General features: G+C 38.6%; 2 protein-coding genes across 16 annotated transcripts in view; both read right to left on the bottom strand.

The window, feature by feature from the left end:
* Positions 1 to 13,393, bottom strand: part of MYO3B (myosin IIIB) — a 198,439-nt gene extending 185,046 nt beyond the window's left edge. For 7 of the 12 annotated variants that reach the window (XM_027911546.1, XM_027911541.1, XM_027911548.1 and 4 more), the window contains exons 1-5: positions 12,632 to 12,699; positions 12,121 to 12,250; positions 10,257 to 10,368; positions 6,749 to 6,814; positions 6,503 to 6,542 (exon numbers count right to left, since the gene is read on the bottom strand). In XM_027911546.1, the coding sequence (XP_027767347.1) occupies positions 6,503 to 6,542; positions 6,749 to 6,755 (47 nt within the window). In that variant the 5' untranslated portion in view covers positions 6,756 to 6,814; positions 10,257 to 10,368; positions 12,121 to 12,250; positions 12,632 to 12,699. Of the gene's footprint in view, positions 1 to 6,502; positions 6,543 to 6,748; positions 6,815 to 10,256; positions 10,369 to 12,120; positions 12,251 to 12,611; positions 12,700 to 13,316 lie in introns of those variants that run through there. The other 5 variants (XM_027911547.1, XM_027911542.1, XM_027911544.1 and 2 more) reach the window with 5 other exon arrangements.
* Positions 13,394 to 21,278: 7,885 nt separating this feature from the next.
* Positions 21,279 to 27,575, bottom strand: part of UBR3 (ubiquitin protein ligase E3 component n-recognin 3) — a 108,917-nt gene continuing 102,620 nt past the window's right edge. For all 4 annotated transcript variants that reach the window (XM_027911537.1, XM_027911538.1, XM_027911539.1 and 1 more), the window contains 3 exons: positions 26,476 to 26,685; positions 24,806 to 24,945; positions 21,279 to 24,167 (listed from right to left, as the gene is read on the bottom strand). In XM_027911537.1, coding sequence (XP_027767338.1) covers positions 24,050 to 24,167; positions 24,806 to 24,945; positions 26,476 to 26,685 — 468 coding nt within the window. In that variant the 3' untranslated portion in view covers positions 21,279 to 24,049. The remainder of the gene's footprint in view (positions 24,168 to 24,805; positions 24,946 to 26,475; positions 26,686 to 27,575) is intronic.

Here is a 27,575-nt window from a genome sequence, read left to right as displayed (position 1 = left end):
CTCATTTGTCATCAAGACTTTAATAAGGAGGAATATAGCCTTTTCACTTCTGTTCAGTAAAGGATCAGCAAAGGTCTTTCCTTCATTTAATTCTGAATGTCTCCCATACCAATCCTAATAGTTTCCCTTTCCTGTACAAAAGCACAGGAGTTATTTCAAATTTACTTAGAAAGATGACTCCATATTTGAGGCAGACAATAAGGTTTTAGTATAGTCTATATATATTTTAGCAAATATACTTGCACCATCCGAAACTTACATAAATTTTCACCATTAGAACTTCACACTACTAGGAAGTTTCCTGCATGTCTCCAGATGTACCATTGTTAAGACTCAGAAAAATCAGATTAAATAAAGAATGAAAACTACACCATAGGTCACCCAACAACTATTAAAAATTGAGTATAATAGATTTCTCTTAGTGGTAGCATTATGTTCCTGACATTCCTCACAAAAAATAGTCCTAGCAGCAGCAATTCATGCTGCTTGTTACTTAGACACTGGTGTGACTTCAAGTAGTACATGGAGTGCTACCATAATGATATACAGACAGAAACAATTTTTCCATTAATTTTCTGACCCTCAGTTCTTTCATTTAGGACAGGCAGATTATATATCTGTAACTGACTACATTCAGAATAGAGAGGAAAGTGTGACAAAAGAGCAGAATTTTTAGAGGAAAACACTAAACACACTTCAAAAGTACAATGAGCCTGTGGGTAACTGTGGGAACACATGACAACATCACAATGATCGTGGTCCCTCCTTATGAAAGACTGTGAACATGGAGACAGTAACCAAGTGGGTGATGAAAAGAAAGAGAAAGGTGAAAGCTCCAGGAATGGTACCTTACTGTAAGAGCTTGCTACTGGAGCGCGGAAGGGTGTGGAAGACAGAAACAGACCTGTTTCAGAAGTATAGCATGACTTTTTACAGCTCGAGAAACGCCCTTGTGTGCAGTGAATTCCTTCCCTCTGTGCATCCGAGTGACGGCAGTAATTAAGGCAAACACCTCCTCCAGAGCCCCAACAAGTAAAAACAAAAAAATCATTTATTGACCCTCGAAGCACTGTGGTGTTGATTGCTGGCTCCCACTCCAACTGCTTCAGCAGGTCCTGAAGGTCCTCTACTGCCAGCTTCCTGACTTTCAAACACCTCATTTGCAAGCCTCGCACTGCTTTACTGTGCAGTGCTGATTGCTGGCTCTCAGTCCCAGGAGGTTTCCAGTTTCACTTTTGTTTAAGATTATACTACCATTTTCCTGCCTTACGTACTTGTTATCAGAGCTTCTGTCACTGCTCCGTCAGCATCTGCTTGTAGTCCTTCCTTCCTTCCCACATGGCTAACATTCCCTTTATCCAGTCAATTCATGGTAAAATGCACTTAAGAGCAGAACAGAAACTGGTGCAATACCCAGGTTTGTGCATGCATTAGCAACAGGTTAATCGGATGTCAGACCAAGCTGATACTGACAATCAAAAGAGAATGATTAATTTTCTCCAGAAAACTCTCTGAAAACTGGAACCTACTAGTATTTGGCAGCTACAGCCACCTCATGATTTTGCCCTCCAGGAACACCTTGCTAGGAATCAGGAGGAATGACTGCAGCATGTGGAGGCAAATTCAAAGAAACCTTAAGATTGCTCTACCAAGAATCATACCTTGAGGGAGTGGCACCATTGCAGCCCTCTTGTCCACAGTATACCATGAAGGCCAAAATGCTGCTTTCTCCCTTTCAGTTCTTGTGGATCTAATCAGATTGCAAAGAACGTGCCCCAAGACACAGACTTTTACACCTAGAAAGATCACCCTAATTTATGAAGGGGGAAGTGGGGTGTGCCTTCATCACCACAACTGTTTACAGCTGAAAGCACATTATCTGATTTAACAATTACTCTAAATTGCATTCTTAGGTGTTTCTTCTACATGCTTCATCCCCAGTCTTTCAGTCTGTCACAGAGAGCACTCACCTTCCAGCTCAGACAGTGGATGAATTTTCAATTCCAAAGGCCTTTTAGCAGATTGGTCAAAAAAAAAGGTGTTCATTTCACAGCAGCCAGTTCGCTGCTATAAGGGAATGTGAAACATTTTCTCAGCAGTGCCTCTGAATTCTATGAAGCTCTCAGCTGAGCAGCCTTAAGCCATCAGAAATCACCATGCCACCACCTTTTGCCCAGCTATTAAACCAGCTGGTCTTTCTGTATTACAAAATAAATTATTAGTCAGTTGTCATAGTCCTTCACTCTTGAAACTGGAAAGAGGCCAAACTATCACTAGTGAGAAGCAACTTAGCCTACTTATATGAGTCACTGACATACTCCTTTAGTTTACTGCTAGCTGACTTCTGCAGAGCCTCCAAACCTTCTGCCAGCATATAAATTTCTTCTATACCTATGAAACGAACACCTGAAAGGGAGCTGCACTCACATCACCTTCCTATATATTATCAGGTGTTAAACTTGAGTCACTTACTCTACCACGTGTCCTTCCTCTGCATTTGATGACAATATATATGATTTTCAATACAGTAATCAGTGTAGTTTTCAGTACAGTAATCAGTTCAGTTTTTCACTGAAACAGTGTCTTGCCACAAAACGTGAGGAATCATACCAGATATATCTTATAAGCAAATTCCTTACCTTTCAGCACATTAAAAATGTGCATTACAAAAGAATGTAAGACCAACAGCTGAAAAATATCCTTCTAATTAAACTAATGGGAGATTTTCCCTATAGATAGAATTTAAATGACTTTTTAATACTTTTCCAAAAGCACAAAAGATAAACCATTTTTAAATACTCTTTTTGAAGATGCACTATTTTTCCTTGAATTACTTTTTAATCACAGAAAAAAAAATTGAATTATGTACCATCTCTACTGTATTTATCTCATAATCTCTCCTGGCTTGCCTCTCAGAACCATTAATTCAATGCTCCACCTGCTGCAGTTGCTCATACTGCAAGTGACATTTATGTTAGGTTTGTTTCCTCAGAAGAAAATGTATTAGAAAAGGTAGTCTGACAGGTCTTTGTATCCATTTCACAGGCTACACACAAATTTTAAAGATCATCCATGTTACTATTCACAGAAACGATGAGAGAACAAGTGAAGACAACACGATGTGCACCAAACATGCCCTCTTCTTTCAAGTGAGGTGGAATCAATCACATCTATCATTCATCCCTCCAGTAGGTCTAAAATACAGTGCAAAAAATATCCAAGGAGACATGAAAACTGCCATCCCACTTTACACCTTTTACAACACCTCCTACTTTGTGCACTCAGACTGAGTTTATTCCCCATACACCCAGGAAAACTGCCATCAACAGCAATACTGCATTCGTTCAATATCAGAAATAAGGCTTTTAATTTTATTTTTTTTTCAGAACATGTTTTATAGCAATTCGGTAGAGCAAATAGAATGATGTAACAAATGGCTTAGTGACAAGTTGTATGGATGTACCACAACATAACAGCATTGTCCCATGGCAGAGAGGAGGTCAGTGAATATCCAGAATGTCCAGCTAACATATTTAGAGATCAGCAACCCGAAGGAATATGTAGGGAACAGCTTCTGCTCTCCCCATACCTCCAGGTTTTGCTGGCTAATCCTACAGTATTAAAAAGTATGTGATAACAGGGACAGGGAACTTTCCAATAATTTCTCCTTTTTCCAAATAAAAAAGTCACCTGTACTGAAGAACAGCTGTTTAAAATAATTTTTAAAACAAAGGCCTCAGTAAGGTCACAGATCCTGCAAAACCTGTGGTGAGCTGCTAAGCATTTGCAAGCAAATAATTTTCTACCACCTTTTGGAGTCTTGGTATGTTCAGAGGACTGACCCTCAGGCCTTCTTAAGCCTACAGGTAAACTTTTCCCTGAAAATCATTGTACCACACTAAGCCATTCTCTATTTCCATTTTCTCTCTGTTTATCTTAAGGAAAGATCCTCAAGAGAGAGGAGTTACTGAAACCTCTTGTCCCGCCTGTCTATCAGACCCAAATTAACCACCCTTCTACCCTTCAGTTCATGCTAAGCTGGACAACAGAGGATAGTAGAAGTAGGAAAACCATGGAAGAGATGAGAACTTGTCAACAGCATTGGTCACCAAAGAAAACCAGAACAAATTATTCTTACAGCTGGACTATCATGAACCATTTCCCTCTCTCTGTGACATTTGCACAATGCCTACGCTGAGGGTAGAAGTAGCAGAGAACACTGTGATGAATCAGAAAACTCTCCACCAGGCAGAGTTCAGTAAAATTCTGCTTGTGCAGGGAAATATTTATGAAACAATGGATGGGATTTTTCTTTTTTCCAGGTAGTAGTCAAATGTAAAGACAAGGTTCCTTTTCGGATCTGCATCACTCTTCTAGTTCTACGCCCACCTAGAAAATCATAAAGAACAGAGACAGCACTCTGTCAAACTGTGTTAAGCAGCACTTGTTGCTTCAGATTTCAATGCCAGGAACAAATGTTTGCTAAATATGTCTACATTTTCCTTTATTCTCCACAAAGAAGTGCCAGAGATGCCTCTACCTTCTGATATCTAAATAAGAGCCCAGCCTATTTTTATACACAACACACCATTTCCATATGAATCTCAAATCTATTAAGCGTCCACCTCACAGCTGTACTTAAGCAGCCTATGGTAAAAAAAGTGCCCTCTCCCTTTGCAGGATACCTCCTGCACTGTAGAATATTACAAAGCCTTTACCGAAACATTTACAGTATTCTTTTTATTACTGACACAGAGTCCTGCTAACAAACTGTTCTGCAAAAAACTTTTCTCTCCTGAAAGCCATAGGTAGAAAATAGAACCCCTGGAACAAGATGCAGGACCACAGTTAAAAAGCTCTATTTGAGACTTGCACACCTAAGTCCAAGAAAGAGGAAAGGCTGGGAAGGCAGCAAAGATAAGGCACAATTGCATATCTACAGGTTCAGTACAGCCTCCATTGTGGAGCTGAACTGCATTGAGGATAGAACAGAGGTTTACTTGGTACTATGACAAGCTGATACACTTGGAGCTTAGGGCAGCCTTACCAGAGTAGGTACCACAACACTCCACAAGATCCTCCACCTAGTCCCGATAATTTGTACATTTTCAATTCACAATGCATTTTGGAGAAGCTGTGGCACATTGTACAGATCAATGTGCATTCTATAGCTACATCTATCTTGCAAAGACAGCTTTGTCAAGGACACGGGCATCTGCTGGCTAACAGGAGTCAAATCTTTTATACACACGAGTAACTGCATACTCTGCAAAAAATGTGCTAATCTAACTATATTTTGTCTTGCAAGGGTGAAGATCACCTTAGCGCGACAGTGCCAACTGTCTTGTCATTAGCTCTGTTATCATAATGACTTAAAAAGAGCTACTCTTTTTACTACACACGCACACACATAAGAACCCCTGCAGGAACTTCTGGGTTTTTTAAAGAGCTCACACTTACAATGTGTAAATCCTTAGCTAGAACCCGTTACCTACAGTATTAATATTTTCAGTGAACTGATTTTTCTGTTTAAAATTTTGGATAATGAAATTCCCAGGTTTCATTTCACAATAGGTTGGCACTGAAGGCCATGAATCCTGATGAGAAAGAGAGCTACCATTTTATTTTTTTGGCAAAGAACCCAAGCAGGAAAAAGTATACCAGGAGTCAATTCTTCAGACAGGAGTTATAATGAAAGCAGTCCAGGCTGCACTCCTCACAATCCATTCTTTCCTATAGTGTGAAGCTTGTAAAAGCTTATTCCTCCTTCAATACTGTAGGCACTGCATCACGTCATAACCCTCAAGACTACAAAGTCGTAACTCGAGACTAGCAACTTTTAAGGTATGCTTTATAACATTCACTCTTTTGAAAGAAGCCAACAAGTAAGGCCTGGAGAAACCAAGCACCGAATTTTCTTTCTGAAATGAGACTGAAGAGTTCCCTAAAAAATATACCTAAGAATTTTACCAGTCCCAGAGATTTGTATTTCATCATGCCATGTACCACTCAGTGCAAAAGTCTCTCTCTAGCCGGTAGTTCCTGCACCGCAGTAGAAAGAGAAGTAGCTGAACGAGCCCACAATCACCAGGGCAGTTCAATCCTTAGGGAATGTCCGTGAATGGAATTAACATCTCTAATGCAATCTGTCAAATTCAGCTGTGCTGTTACAAATGTATGAAGGCTTCACTGCAAAATAACAAGAGTCATTAACTGTTATTTTTAATTACATGTTTCACAGTGTTCTTGGCATTAAGACGAAATCAGGAGTCAGCTATTTTGCCTAGCTCAATACTTAAGAAAGAAAAAAATAAAAAGGTTAAGAAATACAGCTCCAAGCAGTGCAACAGTTCCCAGCAACTAGCTGACCATCTGTAAGACAATTATGACACGTTAGCAGAACAAGAAAAGGACTTGTCTATTTTGCAGGAAGGGAGTCAGAAAACCACATCTGTTTTTTCTCCAGGGTGCCATAAATGGCAACATTTAAAAACTTTCTTACCTAATCCAGTTTGATTCAGGACTTGCTGTGTTCTCAGCTGCTGAAACAACAAACAGAAAAAGCAAAAGGTTGACAGTCTTCAAGACACTTGAGATCTCTGGCATTTCTCCAGCTATTTCAAAGTAACAGGCTACCCAAACTGACAGTTGTCGACATATACAAACCCGACTGACTGCATTATAGTTCTATTGCAAAGCTGACTAACAACAAAAGATAAGGAGAAAAATTAAAGGCTGCATTCCTTACCTGACATAGCTCCTGTTAGCCATATGCTCAGCTCAGCAAAAGGTACTGTCTCTCTGAGCAATAAACCTAGAATAGGTAAAGGCTGAATTATTAACAAGAACATGAGGAGGCCTCCAAAGCACATGATGAATGAAACAGAAATTCAAAGCTTACAGTCTGATTTAGTTTGTAAAGGGAACTTAGCTGAATCAATCTATTTTGAACACTAAATGGCACATAGAAAGAAGGATGATGCTTTATTGCAACGCTGGGGAACGATGAACACAGTCCCTTAAACTGCCTTCATATCAGACTTTTACAATGTACAATTTCACTAAAATGGAAATATCTGGCTTTTAATATATAGTTCTTGTATACATTCCCATTCCACTGGTCACCTCTCTTTTCAGTCATTACCTGCTTGTGTGCTTCCAACACTCTGTTTTGGCCTCCAGCTTTTTGTGCCCAACACCATAGTTGTGCTCTTCAAGCAACTTATAATTGCACTGATACAAGTCTCTAAGTTCATACTGTATTTCAGGTTTAAAACTGGGTCATCCAATTAACTTCGAATATGGCACAGCACAGCAGGAATGAAATCTATGGATATCTGGGCAAAGGCTGGAACTACTTTTACATAGCTTTGTATCTTTGATACTGCTGATAGCAATTAGAAAGTACCAACGAACGTAAGAAACCTTGCCAGGATGAAAGCAGAAATTGACACCAATTTTTCCTCTCAAGAGAGAATTTTCTAGTTCCTCTGTGTTCTGTTCTGCAGAATTCTTATTATTACTTGCAATGCCATGCAGCAGACACTAATGATTAGGACAGCATTCAGAAAATCACCTTATCTGTTCAGACACTTCATAGTGCTCCAGCTAGATGCTAGGTTCCTAATTCTAGGGATGGGAGACACAGGACTCATCTTAAGTATTGAAATGTGAATATCCATATCAAAGTTGGACATTTACACTGACATTCACAACAATGAGAAAGCAGGACCAGCATACGGAGCCTGGAGGGGACCATCACTCAGGAAAGGTACATCAGAAACTCTTTGTCTGCATGGTGCCTCTGTGAAACTGGGACCGAGAGCCTTAACTTTCATACTCCACTCAAGTACCTTCCCCTGCTTGGAATTCACCTTTTTGTCTTAAACCTTAATCTCAGCTCCAGGTTTGAATCCCGGGCAGTGAAGTGGCTGGTTCTCACAATTAGACACAAAGGAAGATGCACAATTAGTTCCTGAAATACTAGGATTAATATTAGTTCCAGGTAACTACAAGGCAGGAAGTGTTTATTTATTACCAGAGGTGCTCTCTGCTTTACAGAGTTGACCTAGCTATTTAATACACTATTTTCAGTCATTGAACACAATGTGGGAATAATAATTCAGCTCAGATTAAATACAAGCAGATCTTTTGTTCTTTTTCACCAAAATGCCCAGTTTAAAATATTGTTGAAGCTTTCAGCCATGAACAGTGACCCCTCTGGAAATGATATCCCTTTCAACTATTTCCAGCTGCTTAACACAGAAATCTCCAGGGGTTAATGGAAGCATTGCTCTGTGAGTTGGAGAGGTAAATGATTCCCTATTGTTTCTGCTACAGTAGTGACATGAGACTGAAGGAGATGGAATTTTCTTATGAATCGCGGAAAGTGCGTAAAGCGAGACAGGTCCGTGCAAAACCAAAAAATACAGTGTCCATGCAGAACGTTAGAGAAACAGCTGCCTGAATAGACTGACAGCAGTAATTACGCCACTATTTCAAGTGGGCTGAACACATTCACCAGCACAGCACACCGAACACACCTCCCTCCACGGTCCATACATGACCATCAGCACAGGAAGAAAGGGAGGAAAAGTTACTCCAGCAACTTTAATTCTCATCAACCATAATGACATCAGGCATGAGCAGGGAAACTTAGATCCACTTTCCACACCCTTATACTTTCTCTTGATATTCTGACCAAGAAACTAGTGGCTACAAGGGCAGGAGAGAAAGATGCAAATGCTGAGGGCTAGATTTAACTCTTCCTTTATTCTGAGATATTTGAATCTCATACATGCTTTATGACTAAAAGTGACTCATTTTATTAATTCATATCATGCTATGCCAGGAGATTAATTAGTTTTCCTGAATTTTCATCTATTTCACAAGAAATATTGTAAAATTAGCTTAATCTATTGTTTTCACACACGTAGTTCTGCAAACGTCTCCTTTTTGTACATGCAATATCAGTACTCCTCCTCACAGCAGGGTTCAGTCCATGTCTGAGGAAGAAATAACGAGATGAGAGGTAAAGAGGACTAGCCAGCAAGAAGCTGCTGACACGCCTTGTTCCCTACAAAACAGCAGCCAAGAATGAAAAATGTCAACCCCTCCCCCTACATCATGTGCCATTCCCACAGGCCAATTCTCAGCTGCGTTCAGCAGAGCTTCTTGCCTACTGTGCAGCATTCAGATGGAAAAGCTCAGCCCTACATGTCAGACATTTATCCCAGAGCAGTGACATTAGAGACACAGCCATCCAGCTTTTCTGCTTTGGGTCAAGGAAAGCATGTACGGCCTTGCACAATGCATTATTCAGAGAGCTCCTCTTCCCCAGAGAGGGAAAAATTCCCTGCAGAAATTTTGCACAATTAAACAAAATCAGTTTCTTGAATTATTTTCCAGATTTCTGATGTGGCACGTTAATCACGAGGCCTTGCTCTGTTAATGCTGCATCAGGTTCATTATTGGGTTTCCTCTTGTTGAAGTACCACACAGATCAACCACATCTCATCACTCCAGACAAACCACCCTTTCCTCACTATTTACATCATGCGTCCAACTGCCAAAACAAGAGCTGTGCAAAGAGGTGAAAGATGAACAAAAGGCAGGGCAAGTTAGGAAGGCACCAGCAGGAGACTGGTTTCATGCATTTCATTAATCCTTTTCCAGTTCTACCTGCAGCGCAGTCAACCCACTGTTCACAAACAGAAGAACAGATGCCTTCCTCAGCTGCGCAGTGTAACTCCTTGGGAACCAACACCTTCACTGTGCACTCTTCCATCCTTTAGATTCCTCTGCTGCAGCTCCCTTACCTTCTTTCTATCTCCCCTTGCCATTTTAGAAGCCACAAGGCTTTATCAAGCAGCACAGAGATAAACCTCCACAGCAAATGAGTCCTCATGTGTGATTCCTCAGGTTAGCACTGTGAGGAATATGGCTCCATATTTTCATTTCTAATACAGGAGTCTTTACTAAAACTGCCCATTCTGAACTTGTGTCCTGGATGATTGCCAGATACATTGCAGCTTGGTTATTCTGCTGCAGTACAGCTCTGTTCAAACTCATGAAAAGGAAATAAACAGTAACAACCACAAAAAAATTCCTACTGAATGAAGTGCTGATTGTTCCTCCAGCTGCAGAGCACTCCCAACTTCCCTGAAACAATCAAGCCCAAGATGCCTTTCTGTTCTCTGGCTCTATGATACTGAAGTTCATCCATAAAGTAGATTGGTAAAAAGTTTCAGGCTCACCTGGCCAGTTATGCTCAGGGTTCTTATGAGGCTTTTTTCCCCTTTCTCCTTTTCTGTTGCTGATCCATAGGCTCTCCTCCCTTGTATTTCCTTGGATTACTAGAATTCATTTCTAGGGAAGGTAACTTTGTAAGAACTAACGAAAGAGAAGCTACAAACCCACAGTGTATCTCATAAAGTGTGTTCAGATGTCAACTTAAAAAACTAGGGCTAGGTTAAAAAACCTCCAAACAACAAAACCCACCAACTAAATCTTTAAGCAGAACAAAAGCAAAACATTATGATAATTTTCAGGACTTCAAAACCCTTTCCTATACATGAATGTTCTTTGATTACTCTCACAGTGCTGCACAGTGAATCAGCACTTTATTCATTACTGCCCTCTCTTCCACTTCCTCAGTGGTAGAAGGCTGGTAAAGACAGAAACTTCTGTTTTTGTGACACAAAATGTGCCTCTTCCCCAGACAAGCCTGCACTCAGGAGACCCTTGTTAGTGAGCCTCTCTGGGCATTAGCACAGCAAGAATCATTGTCTTTGTCCAATGAACTTTTTATTGTGAACACATTTGGCAAAAACACTGCAAAACTGGTCCTGGCAGCTCTTAAAGCAACTAAACGGCCACTGCACTGCTCACTAAATCTCTCCTCCTTGTAGTAAGAAAGTCAATAATACAGGTACAATATTTCCTCTAATCAAGGATTTTGGATGGTCCCAGATAAATCACTTACTCTGCACATCCATCAACAGGGCAGCCATAACGCCAAAGAAGGACTCTGAGAGTGGCCCTCGCTCCTATGTGAATAATGGTATTGCTGCAGATAACGTGCCTACAGCTTCCTAACTGTGGAACACCAAGAAGCAGCAAGTACTAGCACAGAAGTTCATATCTTCCCTGTATCTAAAACAATCAATTTGCATTTAAACTGCCTTTCATTTTTAAAAGGGTGTGAAATGGCTTTTAGAAATCCATATCCACCTTGACTTCTAGCCAGATTGCCATTTGAAAAATCTCAGCCCAAAAGAAAAATAGCTCTGCTTGGTTCAAGTCATATTTTTATTTTTGGAATAAAACTTGGGTGAACTCTTGTGGTTTTACTTTTTGTGCTACAATATCAATAATTAACATCAACTTGGATTAACTTGAGGATTAAAGGATATAAGGATAGAAAATTAACTGCATTATAGTTTGCAATTGCACATTAGGAAGGAGCTGGATTTCAATTCGGGAGTATAAAACGGGTCTAGAAAATGAACTCTTTGTATTTTCAGAACATATTCTACAAGACTCCACAGTAGGTTAAGATACATCCAATTCACTGCTTTTGCCAGAAAAGAACTCAGTAACTGCATCTGACTTGCTGACAGTGACCACTATTACTCCACATCATACTACTTGAAATTTCTGTACAAGAACATAGTTTCCCACCTAATAATTTCAAAATACATCAAAACACTGATCCTTGGCTTTCAGTGCAATGAAACTGCAATTCCAGAGTGCCACTTTTGAAGGGGAGAATGAAGTGAGAAAATCTAGCTTTTAAAAGTGAAAACTAAAAGTCATGTTGTATTCACAAAAATAGATGCACTGCTTCAGAGAAATAATGAGAAAGACATTTTAAGTTAGCCTGATCTCAATTTGTGTGCAGTATCATCTATAGATAACGCTACCTTTTCCTTTCTTTCGCTAATAATAGCATACCTCTATGTACCAGGAAGGAAGAAAAGGACACTACATTTGCTTAAAGGCATTTATCAAGTGTTATAGTATTTGCAATGTATATATGGTTCACTAATTACTAGAAGGTCGCTTAAAGAAGTACTGTACACTAGGGTCAGATCTACTTCGGCATTTAGGGAAACTTACAGAGACTTTTCTTCAGTTATTCAGGGCCTTGTCCCGATTGGCCTGAATTCCGTGTCACGCCCACTTCTGGCCTTGTAGTATCTTCTGCCATTTTTAATCATGAAGATTTTTTTCCCTGAGTATTGCTTACCTATGGATTTTGGAAAGACAGGTAGAGCTGGTCACCCCTGCGGGGGCGGGGTACCCGCACCGCCTCAGCACCAGTGCTTGTAATGCTGCCCCAGCGGCCCCGGGCAGCCCAGGACCCACCTCCCCTCGCCGCCGCAGTACCCGGGGCTGAAAGCAGACTTCCCTGGGGCCACGGCAAGCTCCTGCCGCCAGTAACAAGGCCTGCCAGCATCGACTCCCTCACAGAGGTGACAAGCCCTGCCGGGGTCTTAGCGCCAGAGGGCTGCAAGGCAAATGGCGAGCGCCATTTCGAAGCCCCTTACGGTTTTGAGGCTCGACCTCCATCCCACCCGGGGGCGGGCCAGGTCCGCAGGGGCGGAGACCAGGCGGGAGCTCAGCACACCTGAGAGACAGTGTTCTCTCCGTCTCTGCACAGCTGAGGAGCTGCGACCGCGGCCCCTCGCCCCCCCCGGGCCGAGCTCTGAGGCTGCGGCGCCCCGCGCTGTGCGGGGCGGGGGCGGCGCTCGGCCCCGAGAGGCGGCGCGCGCCGGTCCCTCAGGGCGGGCGCGGCCCGGGGGCTCCGGGAGAGGGGACCGGGGGAAGGGCCGGGGGCGTTCGGAAAAGGGCGGTGAAACACCGTGAAAGAGTGATGTTCAGGGAGGTTCTACAGAGATAAAACCAAGGCGTAGATGTGCGTAGCTAGCAGCATCACTGGGACTAAACGCCTCATTCGCCTCTGTGCATTCAGTTAGCTGTGGAGAACAATGAATTGCAAGCGCAGCTCCACCTGTGCTCTGACAAAGAGGTCCTGGTGAAGGAAATTATTTAAAAAATCATCTTAAAATGACTGTGGAGGAGATGTCCCAGCTCTGGACTTTTCCTTTTGTACCCATTAGTCTTTATTTGAGCTTAGTTATAACCATTTTTCAGATTGGTTATGGTTGCCTGATGAGAAGAAACTCAGGTAGGTATTTCTCTTAGACACTTTCCTTTGTTTACAAAAAATCTTAGTAAAAGGGGAGGCTGTTTCTTTGCTCAATGTGCCGATACTTTTTCTAAGTGAGCATGTCACAGGGGCTTCTTCTAACTCAGTTTTCTGCAGCAATCTCTTCGTTTTTCCAGCTCATCAGGACCACCCTCTGCTTTTCCATGGAGGTTGTAACTGGACCCACCCATCTCATACAATCTGTTTCAAAGAGAGCAACTGCTGCGTTTATCAGCTTAGCGAGGGTGACTCACCCCACAGCATCCAATACCACTTCAAGCAAGAAAGCATTAGGTGTTATCTATATTTAGCAGCAGTCTGTAAGTAATCTTCATAATTCAAAATAGGTTTTAATCCATGTACCTTTTCATAATTATTTAAGATGCAAACTTTAAAGACTGAGGAGCAATGGCATTCTCTGCAAAACTCAGCACCATCTTTGCCTTTTGCTCTACCAGTGTTGTTTTAATAAGTTTCTAACAGTGAATTGTTATCATTATGACCAAAGTACGGTAATTTATTTTACCTTTCTCTTGATTAGTGAACTCTGTGCTTTGTAATCCTACAGGCACACTTTTTTCCCCTACTATCCACATTATAATAAATTACATATGAAAATAACTGATGTCAAACCTCGATTCAGATGGTCAGTAGGAAATGTAAATCTTAGCATTTTCTCAGAATTTAGCCCATGACAGCATTAGAATTTGAGGTGGTACAACAGTCTCCAGAAGTTTTGCCGTGCAGTGCTCCATTTCACATTTCTGTTTTGTTGAATTTTTGTACACTGGAGTATACAAAGTCTTCATCATAGGCCATTATTTTCTCTTGTTGTCTGCAATTGTAAAATCACTGAATCACAGAATCCTAAGTGAATGGCTCTGTAGCATACAGGATGATATAAACACTAACAACAAATTCAAATATAGACAGCAAATAATAATATAAACATACATCACTATCAACAGCCTTGTCTAACAGAGTTGTGCTTAAGGCTCTGAAGTGTCAATATTTTTTTTATCAAGTTATGCAAGAAGCACCTAGATTCAAGCAAACACCTACATGTAGTATTCCGCATGTATTTCTCAGGATACCCAAGAATTCTCTGATTATCAGAATCTAGAAACTCTGGGTATTCCCGTATTTCTCCCAGATTCTTAGGTTGGTCTTTGAACCACAGAAATTTCCTCAGTTACCACTAAATTATTTTGGTTCATATAATCTAGACCTTTGGGAGTTCTGTTACAAGAATTCATATTTTAATCTTCATTTCTCTCCCTGAATGGGTTTTGTTCTGATGCTGATGGTTTATTTCTCCCTTTTCACTAGGTCCTTGCAGTCCCACTAGAAATGCTTTTCCAGGCACTGCCAGCCTGTTCAACATACCTTGTTTACAGTCAGGATACAGTCACAGTGGGTAACCACCCTTTTGGAGCTACACAAGTGGTATGGTTATAGACTTCATATCCCACATTGGATTTCCAAACACACAGCAGTCTTCCATTTTGCAGCAATTTTCATTGCCGTGGCTTTGTAAGTACAACTGAAACTCACAACCTGCCAGTAGAGTCATCCCTGGATTGCAGAAACACCATAATGTGGAATTTGAAAAGGCAGCTAATTTACTGCAATTTAAGATTTAAAAAACCCCAGCACAACCCAAACACAATGTAACCCCCCCTTAACTTCTCAATTTCAGCAAGAATAAATATCAAAGCACATAATCCTTTCATCTTTGTAACATTATAAAAGTTAATGTTACTGTTTGCAATAATGGGAAGTGTTGTCCCTCTTAAACTACAATTCACATGAACATTGCTTATTCTGAAGCCAAACCAAAACAAGCCATATTTAAGTACAGCTATTACTTTTTATTGTTGCTTGCAAATCTTAGGTAGAAAAAAACAATTCTTAATTGTTGTAGTGCTTCTGATTACATGTGCAGTAATGACAGACCCATTATACAATGGCTGCACTAATGCAAGCCATTCCTACTCTTAGAATGCATTTGAAAATTAAATTTGTCATTTATATTGCCATGGTAGATGCCAAAAGGTGAAAAGCTATTATTAAATGAAATGTTATAAAATGCTATAGCCTTTGAATGGAATAGAATAGAATGGAAACCAAATATTTCATAGACAGTAAATAGTCTACAGTATTTAACCGATGAGCTTATTCAAAGTGTATTCCATGGAAGTTCAGTGGCTGGACATTAGGTTTTTTGGGGAATCTGTTCCTGTTTGAATTGTCATACAATACTGACTTATAGAGAAACATATAACTAACAAATTATAAATTGAAGGATTTTATTCATAAAACACATTATAAAGTAACCTACTCTATCTGTAATTAAAAGTTGAGATGCACTGTCTTACCCTGATTTAAAATCTTAAAATGTCTTTATGTAAATGGATATACACAAACATTCACCACAGTAATTCACCTCCTTTAAAAGTTAGGAGGACTTCATGCTTTTAAAATACATGTTCATCCTGCGGGCATTTTTCTTTGTCCGGAGATGGAGTTACGATTACAAGAACGCATGATTGCATTAAGCTACACACATCATAAACAGGGGTGGATCAGAACTTAATGTAATAATACTAAACAGGTTTGCTGGAAGGGAAAAAACAGTTGCTGAAGACTTTAAGGACACTGCTGAAATGTTTACTACTTTCATTAAAATCGTGAGGCACTTTTGAATTTTGGGTATGCAAATACAGATACAGCACTGTGAATTCCAAGTATCCAAGTTATAGTGCATTGTGTCATACCATCTTGTGCTACCAGGTCACACAGGTACTGCTCTGGTTTTCCTTTCTTAGCTTTTAAATAAATGCAAATGCACCGTATTTAAGGGTTGCCACCATCTTGAAGAAAATAGACTGTGTGTAAGACTTTGGTAGCCAAAGTCTTATTGCAGTTAATATTTCTGCACATACAAACATCATTGCTCTAGCTGAGGCGTCTAGTTTTCTTCTCTTGCACTAGGAGAAAAATCCTGAATACAAAACTACTGCATTACCTGAATACTGAGGACAGCAAGGGCAAAGCAACTGAGGAGTTTTACAGCGTGGATAGAACAAAAGCCATCAAAAGGGACTGAAAAGAAGAGAAAACTTCCATTCAAAAATTCTTCAGCAATGAAGGAAATTAAATACCAGCAATGTTAATGTAAGAGTGGGTTCCACTGCCTCTGAAATCAAAGGAAGTAATGAGAAGCTTTATGCTAATATTCAAAGATGATTTAAAGAAGCCAGCAGCTGCAGAGTACTCAGATAAGGACTAGAGAAGTGCAGCAAAACTATGTCGATAGCAGCACAGCATTAAAGAGTAATTACACTAGCACCGGCAAAGAGCAGAGCAGCAGTGCAACAATATAACAATTCTAGCCAAGACTAAAGTGCGAGGTACAGAACCGTAGTCCAGCCCTTACAAATCATAAGCACAAACTGCAGACCTCAGGCAGACGCCTGGAAACAGAAGGGGGGAGATAGAATGCCTGATGTAGTGGTAGCACTGAAATGTAAATAGCATTGCTGAACTACAGGGAGTTGGAATTATATTGGATTCATTCCCAGCTCCAAACTCCAGAGGAAAGGTGACTCAAAGGACTTAAAAGTCAACAACAAAAATACACACAAAAGAGCCTACACAGTGTAAACTCTAGATACCAATTCCAAGAGAAAGAGCCACACAGTCTAGCAAGTGATGTGCATCAGTTAGTGGTACCTGATGTACAGCTCCTCCATAACACAAGTCTGGTTACCCAAATACCATCAACTTACCGTTTTTTCTGCAGAGCTGAAACGTGATGCTCCCTACAGTAATCCTTACTCTTGCTTTGTACAGCTTTCTTCACAGAGGCAGTAGTGTCATTACAACTTCCCATAGCTAATTATTATTTTAAAATTATCATTATCACACAATATTCTGAGTTGGAAGGGACCCACAAAGATCAGTCCAACTCCTAGATCTGCGTGAAACATCCCCAAGAATCACACCCTGTGCCTATTATGTTTAAACCTATACATTTACCCTTAGTGGATGAATATCTGGACCACTGAGTGGCCTGTATCACTCAAATGCTAGGTTAGAGTAAGTATGGAGGAAGTATTTATTTTAAGTTTGGTTCTTTGGATAAGTTCAGCTTCCAAAGTGCCTTCTCATTATCTCTTCCCAGATACAACCTTTTCCCTCCCTATAGGTGCAGAAAATTAAAAGCTGCAGAAGAGTAAAATAAGATCTTTCATGTTAAGGATATCTTATGCAAATTCCCTATAATTATGCTGTATACAATTCTAATAAATAGCAATGCTGGCTAGGATAATTCTAGTTCTTTATTTGCTGCTTTTCTCCTTACAGCTAATGAGTTCCCTTAGTGTTCAAAATCCATCTTTCCTGCCACACACTTACAAGGGTAAATCACTTGAATTGGCCATTTATTGTTGCTAGGGGAACCACCTTGTTGGTATTCACACACGATAACATGTCTTTTGACATATGGTTCTGAGGACAAGATGCAACACAGCTCTGCAGCATTGGGTGAAAAAAATGTATTGCCGCATTCTTGGAAATATCCTCCCAGGGAAGAGCAGCATTACTTAATACCTTATCTTCAGATGGCTTTGGATTTCTTACTTGTTTCTTTAGACAGATAGGAATTGTAAAATTATATGCAATAATCTGATCATTGGTTCCTAATTTTGCCCAGAACTCAACCAGAAAGAATACCAGTCTGTAAAACAGGTGTTGCTAAAATAGCACCTTTTAAACTTTTTTTACTCTTTTCCTTGTATAAGGAAAAATTTCTGTATGAAATCTTGCTATTATTTAACTAAAAATACCCAATCCACATAGGAGAAAAGTGGAAGTAGGAGTCATTTCTGAGTAACCAGGTTATTTCAAAGTTATTTCAATTATATCAGTCATCTGTTGGAAAGTATAAATGGTAAAAATACTGGACTAGACTCATGAAAGGCAATAAGCCTCTTTAACCCTCAGAAAGTATTTGTTTCTTGAGATAGCAGCTTCTGGCAGGACAAAAAAGATGATGTACAGATACTGAGGAGGTATTATTCTGTCCAGTTACAGCTGACTATGAGAAACAACCTCACTTCAATTTCCTGTTGATTTTGATTGCTGCCAAAATATCTGTGTGAGGAGGGACATTTGAGGTTCAAGGCAGCAAAGTTTGAAAACATGCAGAAAGTATGAAAGGCCTGTATCTCACTTAAGTCTTGTGTGCACATATATATTTCTTTGATGATGGAAGATCCTACTACCTGGATTTGCTCAAACACCAGTTGATCTAACATTAGAGCAGCACTTAAGAGTTACTTACTGATCCAAACAGGAGGTGTTCCCTGTCTTAAAGGAGCTTACAAAAGTTGAGACAAAACCAACAGGATGCAGCAGACAGCTAGAGAACGTAAATGAAACAATTATTAACATTTCCTTCAGCTCACCCTGAAAAGCTTTGCTTAACAAACCCTGCATGTCTAGTTTATACGAGTAGTTCTCACCAAGTACCTCAATGCAGAGCTGAGATTAAAACAGCAGCTCCACACTGAACTCTCTCGAGAACTACAGAAAACTGTTCTAGAACACAGACAGTATGTCTTAAGGTCTATGGAGATACTTTGAAAAAATGCAAAGTTAGTTTTAAGTTTTCAAATTATGTGTAACAAATCTAAAATGACCAGCAATATAGAGCAAGAAAGCAGCCACAGTCTCTACAAACTAGTTTTCTAGTTGTACCCCCTGGCTAACTCTGCATGAAGTACTCTGGGAAGATGCAATCTTATTTGAAAAGTATTGCTGTACAGTTGCAGAGGACTCCACAGATGGTTTGGGCTTCTTTTGTTGTGGAATACTAGAGAAACAAAGTAGTTGCTATACAACACGGAGACAACAAAGGGCACGAAAGAAGAGAGCTCCAGCTTTTCAAAGAAACAGAGAGAAAATAACCCTTCTCACAGCAAACTGAATTAGTGGCTTCAATAGGCAAGTGCAAAGGATATTCCCTGTCAACTGAAAAACAGGCAAATGATCGTTATCTGCTTTAGGTATTTGCCAGTATTTAACAAGTAATGCCCAAGAACATGTTGTTCTGATTTGGTAAATGCTTCAGTTCTGTTCTACATTAAAATGGGACCATACACATTTGGTCACCAGATTTAAAGCCATAGTGCAGGGACAGTAAATATTTTAACAATAGTTTTCCTAAGGCATGGAATTTCCTGGGCATGGAGATTACTTGTTTTTTCCAGTTCTCATCTCTGAAAGGTATCTTGCCGTTTTTTTTTTGTTCAAACATTAAAAATAAAAAAAAAATCCCACCATGAGGAATAAGCCCAACATAACTGATTTCAATCAAAATTCTTAAAAAATTTAGTAGTAACAAGCCATCCTATGATAGGAAATGTATTAAATAACAAGCAATGATGTAAGCAATTCCAGTAGCTCGATTAACACAGACCTTATGGGCAGCATAAGAAATTGACTGAGGGGGTTTGATTCACAGGAAAACAGTTTTCTTCCAGAAAATTCCTGCTCCATGACAGCAGGTAGTGCAAGAAGGAAAAAGAAACCCATTAGCTGCAGTTCTTAAAACATTTGTTTCCATGCTCAGTGGAAATGGAAAGGTTAGGCATCCATGTGGTACATACAAGGGATAAAGACAAAAGGAATAATAAGTTATTTATTGGGTAGTAAATCATTCAGTGATGAGCGGGGTTTCCATGGAATCAGCTCCCAATTTTCACAAATTCAGACCAGCCTGCTCTACATCAAGTGACAGAATTACAGGAAATGGCTTTTCACATAACGGTACTTTAAGAAAAGCTCATTTTGAGACATTTTAACTGTAACTTGGAGGTAAATTTAGTATGTTTTCCAAAAGGGTGGTTTTTTTCCCCCCATATTTTCCTGTACCACACAAAAGCATACATCGCAAAAGACATGTTTTAGGGTAGTAAGGGTAGCTTTTTGAAACTATCATTTATTTAACAAGGTTTAGTTTTGCTTTCTCAGTAGTATTTCAAAGAATCGCAATATTTAAAGCATATGGCATTAAATCTCCTGAATTGTGACAGTGAATAACAGAAAAAATTAAAACCTATCAATTAAACGGATTTTTAATTTGGTAAAACACTCTGGCCCATCTCTACATCTAAGAATTCATGAAGTGTTTGACTTAACAAAGAATATGCTTTTCCTGCCTAAGGACATCAATTTGCAGAAACTGATAAGCTCACACAACCGAGCAAGATGACAAGTGCAGTGACAGGACACTGCAGGAAGAGAAGAGGCTGGGGAGGTCACAAGGCTGAACTCGAGGCAGCTGGGACTCTTCTCAGAGTAAGAGAATTTGCAGGGAAACAACTGCACATCTGAGAAAACACGTGAGTAGGGACTTCAGGCACTGTGCCCTCCCAAAAGGACATTCATACAGCGTGGCCTTCAGCCCAGCAGTGTGGATCTCACTGACTGCAGTGAGCAATCTCACTCAAACAAAAACTAACAACACAAACTGTCACATGGAGACAGCCTCCTCTGGTTAAGTGCACTTCCTCTCCTGATAATTCAGAGCTGTGAACCTCCACACACTGGGTCAGCTCATTCCTGTGGATTTCTTACTTTGCAAACAGCATAATTTCATTCTTATCTATGCTAATGCTCAGGCAGGCTCCATTCATCACTACCCCCACCTCTGAGAAAAGAAAATAAAAAGCAGGACTGCAGAATCTAGGTTAGATGAAAATCAGATCTAAATCCTATGAAGATCAGCACAAAACTCAGTCTCCTCTGGCAGCTATATACACAATACAAACTGATTCTCATGGGACTCTGAAGTAAAGAACATTTGTTGGATACTGCAGGAAAATATCCCATTTTTAAAGGAAAAATGTAATTTCCTTGTGAAATACTGTGAGTTACGCAAGATTCCTATTGCAGGGATGATGAAAATACACACTGACAATTTCAGGCCGCCACTGATGGTGATAGATGCTGTTACCCATAGGTCAAGATCAAAAAGACAACTGTTTCACTAAATTTCTCAAAGGTCAAAAGAAAAGGAAAAATTTAATACATAAATATGTACATTCATCAAATTGAATAAATAGTTATTCCAGAAATAGATTTGACAGAAAAGATCAAGCACAGCTATCCCAGAAATACAGTTTCTCAACTCAACATTTTAACTCCAGCAGTTTGCAGCACCAATGCTGTAATAGCTGGCATAAAATTAAGCACAACTTTAGGTGCTATACTTATGAGTAAAATAATCCAAATAACTAATACAAAAGACATCACTGTAATTAACAAATTAAAACACATACCAGGTTTACTCTCTATGCAAAGTATTTTGCATGCATAAGATTTCAACGTTTAAATAACTGCCTGGCTATTGGGTGGAATTTAATGTTATTCTGGATGACTGGGGTAGAGAGAAAAAAATTCATGAACACACAGATTGACAGTAGACTTTTATTAACATATCTTACAATGCTGTTACTGTATTCCTAGTTTTATAATCTTCTGATGTGTTATCAAGATTGATTTAGATTCTACAGTAATGTACTGTACTTAAATGATCATTCATACAGGATATCACACCAGAATATTTTGAGTAATACACGCACGCACCACTCTAGTTTGGACCTGTTATTTTTCAAGGTTGGCTTAACAAAGTAGGATTAAAAAAGTTATGGGGGAAATAAAAATTCTTGTTTAGCAGCATGCAAGGATATTCAAGTACAATTTTTCAACCAAGTAATTTTTTGTTGTTGTTGTTTTTAAACTGACTGGTGACTAATTCGCCAGTACTATAATAAACACTATGAAATACCCAGATGTTAAAGTTAAGGCTAATAGTTTTACTTCACATCCATATGCACAACCAGAGAACATTCCATTTTAAATATAACACAGTAATCAAATTTCAGACACATTATCTCTTGTATATATAGCATTGGAAACTTCAAACTACAGATTACTCAAGTTCAGGAGCCCTGTAATAATGTTATGCTGGCAATGTAAAGAATCTTTTTGCTCTTTAACCACATTTACAAAATGGCCTGATATTCATAATGAGCAATGCAAAAATATCACAGGCAGAACTTATAATACAGTATCAAAAAAGTACTATTTTGGAAAAGACACAGCCATTTAGTCGGTGAAACAGAGTAATTCTAATCTTACAGGATGTACTGTAATACTTTTGAAATATATATATATTTATATGTTAGTATAAAAACCAGCATCCTTTATTGTAGGGTTTTCGAATTGCAGATATTCAGAAAAACTCATTGTATTTACTTACTTTTCCTTCGGTCTGTTCTTGATTGCTATACAGTAATTTTATTTCCCCTATACACTTTTCACTAGATAATGACTTCCACTGGGGAACTGTTTTCTTTGTATATGTGGTTTTATCATAAGATGTTTTTATTTTACACATATAAATTTTATTTTACACGCAAGCTACGAAAGTCAAAACTACCAGGAACTGCTTGGTAGTACTGTATGAAATAGCCAACAAATGTCCAACGCTTGTGAAAAACATTAGTAGCAATATATTACATACCAGTATTTTAACTATAATCTTTCCTACCTACTTACACTGTGGGGTTTAGCCCAGTCATGCCTGTTCTCATGAATTTCTTAGTCCTCTAAGCATAAACTCTTTTGGCATTCATCCAGTGAGGCTGCACATGCATTGGTTGTTCATCCAGGCTACCTCTGTTGATTTTTCTCTTTATTTATTTTTCCTTTTTTAGGAAACCAAGCAGAAAGAACAGTGATTACTTTAAACAAATACAAGATAGAGAAACCTCCTGAAACGACAGCAGAGATATAAAATTATGTTTCACTTTCAGAATAGCTTGCACTTTCCCAGTCCAATCATTCTGAAACATACATCTGCTTTGGAATGACAGGAGGCTTATGGTTGTTATGATTATAACTGGGATCTGCTATGTTGGGCACCATACAAATTCTTTATATACAGCAATTTCTGTATGTTATGTTTCTGTATGTTATCACTAACAATTTAATCAATTTATATGAAAAAAACTCCTTTCTGAAAAAGAAAAAAAAAAAAAGAAGACAGGATGTATGTTCTGGATTACATTAAGAGCAATAAGAAACCTAATGTACAGTTGTTTCATTTATTCATGGAGAAAAAAAATTATGAATTTCCTGAGAATGCATACATTTTTAGTAATGCCTGAAATATTTCAATAGACCTCTTATAAGTGAAATTCTCTTTAAAATTCAACTTTCATACCAATTGTTACCATGCAGTCTCACAATCGGTTCACAGACCTGTCTAATTACAAATGCGTATCAAGCAAAAACTTGAAGCCAACACAAAAAAGGCAAAGAAATTTTATCCAACATATTTAGTAAATGTAGTAGACATATACACGGTTTCAGCAAAAATTGCTAAAAACTCAACTCCATGCAGAGAAAAATAAAAACCTGACAGCTACCCCTGGAGCCTCTAAACAACTCTAAGTAAAATTTGTGCTTCTTAACAAGAACGGGCTTTAAAAAAACACAAGAAAATGGACTACTGAGTGCAATCAGATTGCTCACACCATTTTGAGGATTTAATTTCAATTATTGTATCATTCTTTAGTAGCAACAACAGCTCATTTTGCAAAGATTTCACATGTTGACAAAGTTCCATTTCCCTTTTATGCCCGTACCCCACTCCACCCCGAGCCAACGAGCTAAGCTCCCATTCAGTTAAAGCTATTGTCAGTCACGATGCATTCTTTCATGGTTACAGCAGTGATATGGTGTGTAGATGATGATGATGATTTACAAGCCATTATAATGTGGCCCCCATCTTTTATTGATATGATCAAAAGTATGAGACACCCACTGCTGCTCAAGCACTTTGTATCTTTCCTTGCATATGTAGAGGGGTTTACCACGCCTGGAGAGGGGGAAAGAAGCAAAAAAAGAAGAAAACAAATGGTTAATATGCCAAATAAATGGAAAGATGCTTCATTATATAATCAACAAATGATATTCATAAAACTTTTTTCCCAGGGTAAGTGTGCATTTTTATTGGTGTGGGGCTTACAATTTTGCTTTTAATAGGGTAACTGCTGGGACTTCCCTTCCTCACACTAGATAAAAGAATCCAGAAAACATCACTTGTTTTCTTGGCCATGAGTATTTTTGAAAGTTATGCTCCTTCCCAACACTGGAATCCAACTGCATTGTTTGATTAAAGGCCAAACAACACCTTTGGAAGATAAACGTTTCCCAACGCAAGACTCAATTGACTGTCATTGGGAAGGGCAACACAGTAATCTGTCTGTTGGGTGCCAGGTGTGTGTAACTCAAAGGTCATGATTACACCACCTTTGGGCCAAAAAAAATCCCAAAAGCCTAAGAGAAAAAGAGTCAGTCCAACTTTCAGTAAATGGGGATTTTCCATTCTTCCACGCAAGGAAGGTAGAGATCTATTATTATCTGTTACTAATATATATCTATTACTATCTATCATGACGAAGTTGATCTACACAGAGGCAGCAACATGACGCAGGCTTGTAATGAAAACATTACCTAAGATCTCTGTCTTCTTCCCCATGAGCATCCAGATAAACAGAACCCCAAAGGCAGAAACGATGGCCTCGTATGATGATGATAACGGACGCGTTAATCAAAAGAAATATTCCTGTCCCAGCTCCACAGTTTTGAGAATGCTGTAACATTACGGGTGTAGAAAGGAGAGAGTGAAAAGATTCTGTTAGTGCCTGTCAACTTTTTAACAGAAAGAATGTAAAAAATAGTACTTAGTTTTGCTTCGAATAACATGCACACATCATTTAGTAAGAACCAATTTGGTAATGGATAGCCTGCCGCAAAATCTCTCTCCAAACTAGAATTCAGTGTCTCGTGCTGCCATTAACAACACCTGTATGCAAAAACTGTTCCCTACTCAGAAAGATAGAATATTTGTTATGTAAAAATTAAATTACAAAAATAAGCAAAAATATTCTCTACAATATTTTCAATTTGTTATTGTACAGCAAATTACATAGAATTAGCAAACGTTTTCCACAGATGGTAAGAATAGGAGAAAGCATTCAGAAAAACTTAGTATTATCTCTTTTACACAGTCTGTATTGCTTTCTCTATCCATGCTCACAGATCTAGTCTGTCTCTAAAAATCTAGTACAAAATTTTTAATAATTCTTCCTTTTTTCAATATGTCTTTCATCTCTATGAATAGCACAATTTATACTCACCAATTCATTTCAGAAATTAAAACATGCTCTCTTCCTATACAGTTTTATTACAATTAGGAGCTTTAATACAATCAAGTATAATAAAAATTAATGATATAATTTTTTTATAACTTTGTTTTCATTAAACTTGACACCTTAAATATAACTATAAATTCTATTTTAAATTTTGCCCACTCCTTGTTCTCCTACAATATTAGCATTATGAGAGAGAAAAGTGAGTTCAAACAATTTCAAAATGGTCCAAGATTCCTTTGAAATTTCTTTGATTTAATTTTATGCATTATTTGTGAATATCTCTAACAAATTCCTCTCAGTTTTGTAAAAGCCATGAAGTTCATCTTCCTCTAACTATTCTATGGAATAAAGACAACAGCTGTCAAAGCAAACCTCTACCATAGTCAGAAAAGCAATACTAGATGTTGTCTAACTCGGGCTCCTCAAAGAACTTATATATATGCTGACTAGAAAACTTTGCTGCTGAAAAAGTTGAAGACCTTAAAAAACCACTTATTTAGTTATAGTCTGTAGATCACTAGTAGGTGGTCAGGTGTATCAGAAAGTACTCAACCCAATCACACACTGATATTCTATTTATGCAGAGAGCAAGGAAATCAAAAGAGAGGAAAATTAAGATAATATAAGAACAGTCAAAACATAAACAAGTTTCAATTGGCTATGAATCAAAATCAGGTGTCAACATTAGACACAATGGCTTTGTAAGACTTTTTTAAAAAGGTGAAGTAGGCTGCTATGCAAGTAAATTGTTCCCCAGAATCCAGTCTCTGTCTATCCATCAAAAATAAGCACTAAACTGTAACACCAGGGGTTAGACTAGTTGACCTGTAAGGGTCCCTTCCAACCCAAACTACTCTATGATTATATAAACACATTTTGAAAAGAAAACCATCCAAATTGAGCAATGGAATTAAAAACTGTTAATGAGTGGGAGAATCAATTATAAAACTTGAATTAACTCTCTCTTACCAGTACACATTCACAGTAACTCTGTTGTTTGCAACAAAGTCCTTTCAAGCATACAAAAGTACCACAAACTAGACAAACGGCAGGATCTTTAGGAACCTTGGTACAAACAGAACAAGTCTTTCTGTGATAATACTGAAAAATGGTATTATAATTCTCAGGCAACTGAAGGAGGCGTGGCAAGTCCCATTTAGGTTCCTGGATAAGCAAAGCCTACAAATAAAATAAAAATGTATCAGTTCTGTGCATTTGTATTTCTAAGAAAAGAAAATACCAAAGAAAAGAAGAATGCAGTTTAAAAATCTCCTAAGTTTTTGCATTTTTCAAATTTAGAAGTCAAATATTGCAACCTTGCAATAGTCACCGGCTCCTGGCTGATCACCTTGCCCAAGTGCAGTCACATTTTATCCTTTGTAACAGGTGCAAAAAGGGGCACAAGCTTTTTCCCAAGGATGTTTTTTAAATGTGACACCTTTTAAATGCAAAAATCTTCACAGCTAAAACCTCTTGTTTATCTATGACTGATCGACAGGGAAGACTCTCACTCCCTACACTGTTAGCTTAGTAATATCAACATGCTGCTTCAAAACCCTGGCCCTGACTATAGAACCTGTTTCCCAGCTAAAATTTAGACTTAAACCTTCAAAACCAGAACTGAAGTTAGGCTCTGTAAATGATATCTGGAGACATCTGCCTGTTTTTCAAAACTATGTTGCACACAAGTTCTGAGGCCATTAAGAATGTAACCAAAACTCACAAATTTTTGATATGACAGGCACTACCTAAATACTGCTTTGAAAGCCTAACTCTTCTCATTTGCTCTTATAAACTCTGTCCATTTTATATTGGCGGGTTTTTTGTGTGATTTTTTTAAACAGTAATGTGTTTTCCTTCAACTCAGTAATTTTTACTGAATTTGTAACTGATGGGCAGAGCAATCAGATGGGATCTGTTTTGCAAGGTGTAAAATTTTTTAAAGAGTGCATGACCTTGAAACCTAACTTGTAAAAAGAGAGAAAAAAAGGAAATATTGCATTTCTACCTGGTTCCTTTTCAGTCATGGAAAAAATGCTATCAGTTTCATTGCAATCTGTCTCAAATGT

This window comes from Empidonax traillii, unplaced genomic scaffold (genome assembly GCF_003031625.1).
Source record: "Empidonax traillii isolate 1590-97213 ecotype Southwest subspecies unplaced genomic scaffold, ASM303162v1 scaffold33:size3420811, whole genome shotgun sequence".
In the NCBI taxonomy this organism is placed as follows: domain Eukaryota; kingdom Metazoa; phylum Chordata; class Aves; order Passeriformes; family Tyrannidae; genus Empidonax; species Empidonax traillii.
This window is presented reverse-complemented; position numbering and strand designations above follow the sequence as displayed.